General features: G+C 35.0%; 1 protein-coding gene across 1 annotated transcript in view; it reads left to right on the top strand.

Moving 5' to 3' along the window:
- The first annotated feature begins 1059 nt into the window (after window positions 1-1059).
- hspa4a (heat shock protein 4a) overlaps window positions 1060-12500 on the top strand; it is a 34178-nt gene continuing 22737 nt past the window's right edge. The window contains 7 exon segments of the mRNA NM_214716.1: window positions 1060-1350; window positions 2942-2999; window positions 3080-3220; window positions 5356-5478; window positions 8977-9076; window positions 10914-11047; window positions 11635-11879. Of these exon segments, the coding sequence (NP_999881.1) occupies window positions 1244-1350; window positions 2942-2999; window positions 3080-3220; window positions 5356-5478; window positions 8977-9076; window positions 10914-11047; window positions 11635-11879 (908 nt within the window). The 5' untranslated portion in view covers window positions 1060-1243.

The following is a 12500-nucleotide window of genomic DNA, read 5'->3' as shown; positions in this document are numbered from 1 at the left end:
TATTTTTATTATCTGTTTTTATTTTTATTTTATTTTTTTATTATTTTTTTATTATTATTTTTTTTTTTTCAAATTTATTTACTAATTCATTCATTCATTTTCTTTTCGACTTATTCCCTTTATTAATCCGGGGTCGCCACAGCGGAATGAACCACCAACTTATCCAGCATGTTTTATGCAGCGAATGCCTTTCCAGCCGCAACCCATCTCTGGGAAACACAATACACACTAATACACTACGGACAATTTAGCCTGCCCAATTCACCTGTACCGCATATCTTTGGACTGTGGGGGAAACCGGAGCACCCGGAGAAAACCCACACGAACACAGGGAGAACATGCAAACTCCACACAGAAATGCCAACTGACCCAGCCAAGGCTCGAACTAGCAACCTTCTTGCTGTGAGGCAATAGCACTACCTACTGCGAAACTGCGTCGTCTTATTCACTTATTTTAATTTTATTTATTAATTTAATTTTTTTAATTTTTAATATATTTTATTTTCATTTTATTTTCATTTTATTTATTTATTTAAGTTTTATTTAATATTTTTTTAACTTTTACAGTTTTATTTTATTTTTAAAGTGAACACATTTAATAATTTAGTTGCCTTTTATTGTTAGAAGTTTTCACTCGCCCTCCTTTAGAGGACTGAAAATATTGACATCAAGTACAATAATAAACAAGGAAAAAAAGAAATTTAAATAAAAGAAAATAAGTAATACTAGAAAAAATAATAATAAAAACAGGGCACAGAAGCAAAATGATCAAATTACATAATATTTACAAAATCTTTATGAATTTTTACAGTTTTTGCACTTTTTTTACTATAAACATTTTATAATCTAGTAATTAAACATTTTAAGTTACAAAGAAAATTCAGCAAATTAGGTAATGATGAAGAAAAATTACATTTGTAAATATAATATTTACCCAAAATCTCTCTATCCGTGGATTGGCTGGATTAATCGTCAAGTTTACGTCACACAAGGAAAGCTCCAGAGCAATCTAGAACTCCAGAAGTCTCGCGATAAATTCGTTGACTTGCGGTGAACTCCGGCTTAACACATTACATGTAGCACAAACCGGTGTACAGCAACTTAGTCAATGGACATTCGAGAGCCAAGAAGAGTTTCATAAATAACAACCTCAACAACACTCCTCTGCGACTGTTATATTTATTTTAAAGGCTTCTTGTTTCTAGCGCTGAGAGTTTTATCCGGGCTGTGATCAGCAGTGAAGATGTCAGTGGTGGGGTTTGATGTGGGTTTCCAGAGCTGTTATGTTGCTGTGGCTCGGGCCGGTGGGATTGAAACCGTAGCAAACGAATACAGCGACAGATGTACACCGTAAGTCTATTAATGTCATTCATATTACCTTGTTTTAACGTGTTAATAACGGTTCGGTGTGCTAGCCACCGCTTCGGAGGCTGCATGTGCTTCTCTATGTCGAGAAAATACCCTGTCACAATCAACGGCAGTGTAACTATAATATGAATAAAATATTTAAATGTTAATTAAATATAAAAATTGTTTTCTTTCTTTGTGTGTCATTTAATTTGATTAAAATAATACTGTGAAATCAGTTGTACGCGAGCTCTTTGTCACGTTGACTTTCTGTGAGATTAAATTATTTTAATTATTTTCATTTGAGGCTTGGGTATTATGATGGATATGTCGTTTAGATTACGTGTTTATGAATTATTTGTTTTTTTTTTGTGGTTAATGAGAGCACACTGCTGTCTGTTAGCTGAATGCTAAAGCGTGGCTTCTGCTGTAATGTGATGTGTGACGTCACACCGGCATCGGAGGAACATTCTAGCAAATTTAAGGCCGCTCGATAGGAATCCCCTTAAAGGGATGTGTTCACCCACAGTTTTATGTTTACTCGCTTTTTATTCGTCTCGAGTGGTTCCAAAACTTTATGAGTTTCTTTATTTTTGTTAAACACCAGATAGGTTATTTTTAAGAATGTCAGAAACCGGTAACCATTGACTTTTATTGGAGGAAAAACTATGGAAGTCAATGGTTACCGGTTTCTGCCATTCCTCAAAATAACTTGTATTGTGTTAAACAGAAAAAAAAAACTTGGGAATAATATATAAATGATGACAGAATTTTTACTTTTGGGTGAACTATCCGTTTAACTCAAAATACATTAAAACTAATCTGTTTATTATGTACATTTCTAAAAAAAAAAAAAAGGTCTCATTGTGTTAAATATATCACTTGAAAATTAGGTTATGTCTATTGTGTATTTTAAGATATTGTCAATTAATGCAGCACCAAGGATGTGATGAAGAATAAAGTTTCAAGATAATATAACATTTATTGGTTTAAATATGTAGCTGATATTCTGGTGAAGCTAATTTTTATTCTACTTTTGTAAATATAATTTTCCTGCAAAATTATCTATCTATCTATCTATCTATCTATCTATCTATCTATCTATCTATCTATCTATCTATCTATCTGTATAAATATATTGCGATAAACAGTATTATTGTCATTTTAAGACCATTTCATGCCACTCATTATATAATACCAGAATGACAAAATAATATCACAATGCAAGTACACTCTTCCAAATGCACATCATATTTTACTCAAAAAAATATTTAATTTTAGTCAGAGTAGAATAAAAGAGTAACGGAGGCAATGATATCTGCTACTAGATCTTTATTCAGTTGTCAGACACCCACATAAAAAATACTATAGTAATTTATAGTAAATACTACAGTGTTAATTATTAACCATACAGACACTGACAGCGCCAATAGAGATGTTGCGCAATCAGCTGAAATGTTGCTCGCATTGGCTTTTATGTATGTATGGCCGGCCAATTTATATTGCATCACCGAAAATGATTAAGGTCTTGTTTATTTGTTATGCGATGAGCCCATTTATTTATTATTGTTATGATGATGTGCTTTTCTTTCAGGTCATTTGTATCATTCGGTCCTCGTAATCGGTCGATCGGGGCAGCTGCTAAAAGCCAGGTAAGCACTTAAATATTCTTAATAAGCAGCATGAAGGTTCACTGATGATCAGAAGGTGTAATGATCATTTCTGTTCTCAGGTGGTCACAAACTGCAAGAACACTGTTCAGGGTTTTAAGCGATTCCATGGCAGGGCGTTCAGCGACCCGTATGTGGAAACCACACAGTCCAGTCTGGTCTATGATCTTGCACAGATGCCTAATGGAACCACCGGCATTAAGGTAAGACTCATATAAATCCACGTTTAATTAGGGACGCACAGATTATAATTATTCTTTATTATTAGCCAATACTGATTTTAGCAAAAAACATTTGACCGATACCGATATTGGTCAATTGCATAGACCAGGGGTCACCAATCTCGGTCCAGGAGGGCCGGTGTCCCTGCAGGGTTTAGCTCCAACTTGCCTGAACACACCTGTCTGGGTGTCTCGAGTATACCTAGTAAGACATTGGTTAGCTTGTTCAGGTGTGTTTGATTAGGGTTGGAGCTAAAATCTGCAGGACACCGGCCCTCCAGGAACAAGTTTGGTGACCCCTGGCATAGACAGTACCAGCTAGTTATTTTTCTACATTAAATTAATTTTACTTTTACATTTAGTTATTTAGCAGATGAAAGTTTCTACAGGTGGTTTGTCAAGCCCACTCACCTGTGTGAGGTACACTCAGAATTGAAAGTCTTTTGGGTTGGTGTGTGATGAGGGGGGGGGGGGGGGGGGGGAGAGAGAAGAATCTTGGTGTTATATATCGGGGGTTCAGGTGCTCTCGCAAAATAAGTATTTTAAAGAAGAATGTCACCTATTGCGATTTCATATTTTATATTGTGCAGTTAAACTTTAGCTGAGTATTCTCAATAGAGTGAAGGACACTTTAAATGAAAGAAATACAACATAATTTAACAGTGTATATAAAAATATATATTAATCGTCTACATAAATATGCAATTACACAACAGCTATTTAAAGTGTTACATGATTTACAGTGCGACTCAATCACAGTTCTAATGAGATTGAAAATTTGAAACCAATGTTAAACTGTCAGAAAACGTACAGATGACATTTCATTTTTTTAATTGCAAGCATTTAATGATTTTGCTCTGATAATTCAAAAGATTTGCAATGAGTTGCAAATCTTTTGAATTATATTATATATATTATATTATATATAATATTTACATATATATATATATATATATATATATATATATATATATACACACACACACACACACACACACACACATATATTAATTTTCTTATATATGAGCAATATCACACAAGAGGCAATGCGATACGGCTGTATATTGGCATTAATGGGAGTCGTGCATTGGCTCGAGGCTGCAGGCCGAGTGTCTTAGTGCCCACCAATGATGATATACAGCCATATGGCACTGCTACTCTTGTAATATTGCATTTATACAACAGTTCGACCGCATAATTGTGTATATAAAAAAAGAAATTGAAACACAGAGAGTGTCATGAACGCCTTTGTATGAGGAACTACTTTCTTCCACTGCACCTTACGTCAGAACTGCAGAAATCCTTTCTAATTCACCAATGTCACTTTAGAGCTAGTGTTAAAATGATTCCCTATAGTGCAAGTGATGTGAAAACAGCAGATTTTGCTCACATTTTCAGATTATAAGGCTGAACGGCATGAAATGCCATCAGTCTATGGAGATATCACAATATTTCTCTGTTGCAATCTGGAGATCACAATAATTAATGCCGAAAGAGCCAAAGCAAACACTAACAGATTACTATGGTATAAATACAGCACTACAAAATACAAAAGAGAGAGATCGACTTACAGTGTCGCTTACCTGTTCTGTAATGATTTGTTCAGCTGTAGTTTGAAACTTGCACTGAAAAAATGCAGTTTTTCTCCCCCAAGGTCTTATGCGGTCTCTGTCGGCATCTTGTCAACCGTCTTTGCTCTGCTCAGTATGACAGGCTGATGGCTGCCAAAATGCTGAATCTCCAAAATTATAATTATTAAAAGTAGGCACTATCCATGTAAATAAACTGCATCGATGCAATCCTAACAACTACATTCGCCTAAAAACACCTCAAAAGTACATTATGTTGTCCATCAGCTGCAATATTTGTCAAATTGTAGTCCTCTGCTTGCCACTCATGAGGGTGAAGTAATACACTAGGGTGAAGAATGCTGATATTACTTTATCTCATGGCTATCAGCCAATTAGATTCGAGAACCAGACAGCACTGTTGTATAAATATATCAGTGCATTCCCCCTCTTAATGTCACTATGTATTAAGAAAATGGTGAAACGTGTGTTTTCAAAGCAGCTCTATGATTTTGTTAGTCACTGTGCATTGTGCTGTCCGTCCCACAGGTCATGTATATGGAGGAAGAGAAGCTGTTTGGCATCGAGCAGGTCACTGCAATGCTGCTGACCAAACTGAAGGAGACCGCAGAATCTGCACTCAAAAAGCCTGTGGCGGACTGTGTCATCTCTGTAAGCTCATTCTCTAAACGTATCTAAAATATATCTGTCTGTTTGTATTTTGAAAGCCAGTTTAAATCATTATCTAATATTTCAAATCAGTCTCAAACTATTCATTTTCTAATCTGACTAGCAAAATAGATTATTCATGCTATCAGTTTGCTGTTAGAAACATGTTAGCAACATGTTAATCTGTTAAAACAAGCACACCAACACCATGCTAATCCATTTAATGTTTATTCAAAACATTTTAAGTGAAGTAACATTTTAGCAACATAAAACATGGTAACGACCAAAGACGGTGATAGCTACATTTTAAAACCTGAAAAATGTTTTAAAATATGCTAACAATATGTGGTGACGTGTTGCATTTTAAGGTGAGGTAAACATTTTAGCATCATAAAACACTAACAGTAAAAGATGGCAATGTGTTAAAACATGTTACCTATTAAACCTGGTTAAAGACATGTTTAAATGCTAGGGTTATAGCATTACAGTTATAGCAACATAAAACATGCTAACAGCATGCTATCAATGCTCTAAAATAAGCTAGTGATGTGATAAAATGTTTCGCTGTTAACCTGAAACATCTTAGCAACATGCTAATAGCATGCTGTTAAGTGAAGTTTCTCAAACTAATTTCGAGAGGAGCACGTGATGGGATTGACTACAGCTGATCCCTATCACTAATCACTAACTAGCCAATCGGATCACTCTAAATTCAAAATAAATATCCAGCCTAAACTTCATTCCTCATCTTCGTTTTGGAAACCCCCCCATCCATCCCTTCTCCCTCCTCCTCAGTTTGGGCGACACGGTGGCTCGGTTGCTAGCACTGTTGCCCCACAGCAAGGAGGTCATTGGTTCAACACTAGCTGAGCCAACCGATACTCTCTGTGCGGAGTTTGCATGTTCACCCCGTGTTCGCGTGGGTTTTCCCCGGGTACTCTGGTTTCCTCCCACACTCAAAAACTACGCAACAAAAGTTAAAGTCACAAGCACTTACTACAAACTAGCACAACTAGTGATCTATTTTGGAAAGCTATCGAGAACTACCTGATCTCATATCCCTCCAAATGCTTATTGACCAGGCGGGAGCCTTGGGCTCATCTATCACCGAGCTCAGGGTTCTCACCCGGGACAGCATGCCAAACTAGCTTAAATAGTCAAGCATTATCTAAGTGTGAACTCTTGAAATAAATGTTTAAACATGATGGAAACAATTTAACATCATGAAATACAATAGCAACGTGCAACAACACTTTAATAAAATGCTAGGAATGTGTTGTTAGAAATTTTAATTTATGCTAACATAGCGTTAAAGCATCATATCTGCCATGTGTTAAAACATCTGGCTACATTTTAAAGCCTGAAAGATGTATTAAAATATATGCTAGCAACATGTGGTGATGTGTTAAAACATTTTATCCTATTAAAACCTGTTCGAAACACCTTAAATTGCTACAAAATTGTAAAAAAAACAAAACATAAAACATGCTAATAACATGGCATCAACACTCTAAAATAAGCTAGTGATGTGATAAAACGTGTTACTCTGTACAAGCTAACACCACAAAAAACCTTTAAGCAACACAAAGTACATTAACAACATGCCACATTGTGTTTTACGAAATATGTTATTAACAATTTAATTCATGCTAACCTAGCAGCAAATCATCTGTTTCATGAAATCTAACAATTATAAAACATTTAGAAAAATGATAACAACATGTTTTGAAACATGCTAGCATTGTCTTAAAACATCTCGGCAACATTTTAAAACCTGATAACAATGTGTGATGAAATGATGCTAAATCTTTAGCATCTACAATGTAAGTAACAAGCTAACGACATGAAAGTCCTGTTAACAGCATGCTATCAGTGCTCCAAAGTGTGCTGTTTTCTTCACAACACTCGTTTCTAGTTCAATTCACGAGAACTGCAGATTTAGTTTTTGTGCTCTCAGTGTCAAAACTACACAAATTAAACGCATCCATCAGTATCGAGGAAATTCTTATCATACACGAAATACTTCTACTGAAGTGTCAGTCACAACACAGCAATCAGGAAATGATCCAGAAAAAAATTCCTCTAATGTTACTTGTGATTTGAGTTTGAGTGTTTATTTTCTCTTTTCCTTTTAGCTCTGATTTGTTGTCTTTCATTATTATACTAGTTAGGGCTGCACAATATGTCATTTTAGCATTGATATCATAATGTGATCATTCACAATTGTCACATCCCAGGATATGCAATATTGAGTCAGGATTATAGTTGGCATGTGTTTATATATCATATCATAAACACCATATCATATCATATCATATCATAAACAATATCATAATATATATATATATATATATATATATATATATATATATATATATATATATATATATATATATATATATATATATATATATATGCATGTAATATAATTTGCATGTAATATAATTTGCATGTGTTTTGACACCTGTGATTGTATAATGATTTTAAAAGCACTCAGGCATAAAAAATAACAATTTCTTACTTTAATAATGATGGAATTGATAGCATTATTATTATTTTTTAATTACTGAATGCTGTTAGATTTATATACATTTTTAAATATATTTCTTTTATAAATTATTTCCAAATAGAGCTGTTTAAGTGGTGAAAATGTATTCATATAGCGATATATAGTGGGGGAAATATGTCATCAACACGTCACTATTTTTCATGTTTCTAAAGGTGCTTTTGACCTGTAATTTCCACCAGATGTTGGTAACAACCAATTAAATCCATAAATGAAAATAAAACAATATTAATTAGTTTACAAATAAAATTATGTGTAATAAAATAAAATAAACACACGAAAAAAGTATTGAACACATGAAGAATGAGAGATGAAAGCCCAGACAGCAGCTGTAACCTCTCAGTAGTTCTTAAGCATCGCTCTGCCATCAGCTGCTTCAGTTCAACATCTACATTAGCAGGAAGATGAAGATGAAACCAGGGTGGACATTTCAGCAAGACAATGATCCAAAACACAGCAAAGGAAACTCTCAGATGCTTTCAGAGAAAGAAGATCAAGCTGTAGAATGGCCCAGCCAATCACCTGATCCGAATCCAATAGAGAATACAAAATAAAGCTCAGATATGATTGACGAGATCCACAGAACCATCAAGATTTAATACACTGTTGAAGTCTGTGAGAAGCTCACACCTGAGCAATGCGTGTGACTTCATTCTCCATATTAGAGCTGCCGACACCAATAAAACTTATATATATATAAAGTATTAAATAGGGTTCAGTAGTTCAGAACTTTCTACTTCTTTTTTTTCATTGTTATTACACATTTATACACGTTTTTTCTGGAAAAAAACATGACATGTTGAATACCACTGTGTATCGCAGAATAACAGAATATCGCAATGTTAGATAGCAGCCCTAATGCTAATTTTTAATGTCTAGCTGTTGTAGTTAATATGTAATAAATGTGAATAATCAGTTTTGTTCTTGTCCCACAGGTTCCCAGCTATTTTACAGATGCCGAGAGAAGATCAGTGATGGATGCTGCACAGATCGCAGGCCTCAACTGTCTCAGACTCATGAATGACACTACAGCAGGTACAAACAACAACACTAGTTATAATAAACTCAACAACAGCAACAAACGACTATCATGTCATATGCCTTTATAATGGATCATACTGTATAAGGGGAGGGGGGCACAGAACATATTTTTTCCTTTTCAATGTGCTACGTTTCTATTGTGTTTCAATGTAAACACATTTTATTGTCCTCAGTCTTGTACAACTGAAGATGCAGAGAAAATGAGTAAAAAATCCTATTTATTGTTTTACTATAAAATGTTACTTTTTTTATTAATCGTCTCTTTAAATATATCCATCTACAAAGAAGCGATTAATATTGGTATGATGCTTATTATATGAACTGTCAGGATGGGGGTAAATCAAAAATTACAATTGTTTTGCGTTTCTATGGAGAGCCCAGTGTGGCTGCCGTTGCGTCCCTTTTTTTTTTTTTGCTCTCTTGCTCTTGGCGCCGATCACATGACTGAAAACTATCAATGGAAGTGAATGAGACCAATAGGCACAATTCCGTTACATAGGCCTGCTCTTATGTGGGAAAAAAAGCTCAGTTTCTATTATGTAATATGTACTTAAATATTTATCTTGCCATGAAATAAATAAATAAACAAACTAAAGCTGCACAATAATGGACAAAATATGCAATATTCCAGTTCAGTATTGCTATAATCGTATTTCTTGCGATATTTATTACGTTTCGATAGAGGTTAAGCTATTTTCATTTCATTCAGCCTCTTTACTTTCTCTTTACTTTACTTCACTTCTACTCTTTACTTTACTCCTTTACTTTCATGGAGTAAGGAAACGGTGGAATCTCGCTCCAATAAAGACATCCATTAGCTTGCATGTTTGATTTAGTTTGTTTAGCACAAAAATTTCCATAAAAACTATTTTTAAATTTAGTTCTAATGTCCAGCAAATTAATAAATGAACAATAATAATGAAGTGTGCTCAAACAACTGAGTTATATCCAAACACATATGGTGATGCAGATGTCTCCAAAACCCCATAGGTGGACAAATCTAAACTTGTTTTTATTAAAACTAATATAAATATGCATATAATTAATAATCCTGCTAATAATAATATTATACAAATACAAATTGTCATGAATGAACTGAAAAAGCCCCCGAGGTGAGGCATGGACCCAGTGGTGTTTATATTTATGTAGAAAATAATAATTTTTGTAACATTTTAATCCTTCAATTGTTTTCATATGTAAGGATATTTGTGTGTATTATGTTATGTGTAAGCGTTTGGACCTGCATAGGCTCAAACTAACACACTCTAAACTTGACTTTAGAGCAGCTTTTAGTTGGTCAATGATGCGGTCTATTTCAGTTCCTCAAAACAGCAACACACCAACAATGCGCCTTAACACACCTCCTTTATAGACCAGCACACTCAAGAGTCCACAAAGTGGCGCAAATGGATTTACTATTTAAACAATGTAGCACGAAACGTGAAAAATTAGGGTTGCGCTGATCTGAAAATGGCAACAAACCACAGCAAACTTGTCTTGCCGTGATTTGTTGCCATTTTCAGATCAGCGCAACAATAATTTTTACATTTTGCGATACGTTGTTTAAATAGTTGTATGATAAGGCCCTTATGGACATTTTCCTCTCATTTCTCGACTCCCGTCATTATTATATATTTCAGCTCCAGGTTCACCTTCTAGCCAATAGCAGAACAGCAACTACTGGGTTGAATTTTAATTTCTGTGGATCCCTAATAAAAAAATAGTAATTTAATGCAACTCTCTGGGATACGAATATTGCATATACTATTATCGCGGAAATTATCATTTTATAATAAGAGTGTGTGTGATCATGTGTCTACTGTGCTTGTAGTTGCACTGGCGTATGGCATCTACAAACAGGACCTGCCTGCTCCAGAGGAAAAGCCCAGGACTGTTGTGTTTGTGGATGTTGGCCATGCTGGTTACCAGGTCTCTGCATGTGCCTTCAACAAAGGCAAGTTAAAGGTAAGGCGAGTTTTGTTTGTATGATTTACATTTTGGTGGTTGTTCACTGTGTGATTCCGTTCGGAAACTTCTTTTGACTAAAAATTAGTAAATAAATATGCTAAATAAAAATTAAAACATGTTTCAGGCTTATTCTAACATCTTGTCAGCAAAACTCCTCCTGTTTTATTAATATTCTGTTGTGTTAGGCAATCCAAGTTTTAGCCCAAAATGCCACACAGATCATGCTTTATAACTCTTTGAAACTGCCCCTTTTAGGCTTTGATCCTATCTGTGACTTTTTGGTGACTGTCGCTTTAAATTCAAATGAGATTGTGCCGTTTTCAAAATAGGGTGGAGCTACAAATGCCTGTGCGTCATGCTTAAAATGTTTTAAACTAGGATTAGTCTCTTACCATCAGTATTTGGTGAATATACTGTAAGCTAAAATGTTTCCGATGTCACCAGTTGAAACCTAAAGTGGCCATGAGGGTTTTAAAAAGTATGGGAAGGGGTCTTAAATGGTATTGCGTTTCATTCTCTGATTCCTGTTCCCTTTAATTGATTAGTTTGACCCTCTAATATTTTTGTTGACTTGATTATTTCAGGTTCTGGGCTCTGCGTTTGACCCTGAGCTGGGCGGAAAGGACTTTGACGAGGTGCTAGTGAAGCATTTCTGTGAGGAATTTGCCCAGAAGTACAAGCTGGATGTGCGATCGAAGCCCCGCGCTCTGGTTCGCCTTTATCAGGAGTGCGAGAAGCTGAAAAAACTGATGAGCGCAAACTCCTCAGACCTGCCACTCAACATCGAGTGCTTCATGAACGACATCGATGTCAGCAGCAAACTCAACAGGTTAGTAATCACCAGCCATCCGAATTTAGATTTTTTTACGTTTGCATAGAAACCTTCCTAAAAGTGAGTGTACAACTGAATACATTTCATTTGATTATTTATGATTAAGACTCATATGATGATTTAGAGTTGATGTTTAAGTTAAATATAGTTACTTATAGTTTACTTGCAGCTGCGCACATTCTCCTGTTAAGTTAGTTTTTTATTGATCACAACTTTTATATGTGTAGTTGCGCACATTGAAGTTTGTCACAGTTGTCACATTAAAGGAATAGTTTGCCCAAAACTGAAAATATACTCTACCTCAAGTGGTTCCACACCTTTAAGAGTTTTCTTTATCTGTTCAAGACAAAAGACAGGGTTCTTACGGGTGCTTGAAATCCTGGAAAATGCTTGATTTTTAATGTAGTGTTTTCAAGGTTAGAAAAGTGCTTGGATTTTTGACAAAGTACTTGAACCTGTTTGAATTTGAAATTGCAGGGCTTGAAATTGTGACTGTTTTGCTTGCATATGCGCACAATTTCACTATGTGACCTCAAAATATATTTGGGAGCATATGTGCGAGTGCATAAAGTGTTGTCGTGCGACCAGTTTTCATTGCAAAATGTTCACCGCATGCGC

This window comes from Danio rerio, chromosome 21 (assembly GCF_049306965.1).
Source record: "Danio rerio strain Tuebingen ecotype United States chromosome 21, GRCz12tu, whole genome shotgun sequence".
Lineage (NCBI taxonomy): Eukaryota > Metazoa > Chordata > Actinopteri > Cypriniformes > Danionidae > Danio > Danio rerio.
This window is presented reverse-complemented; position numbering and strand designations above follow the sequence as displayed.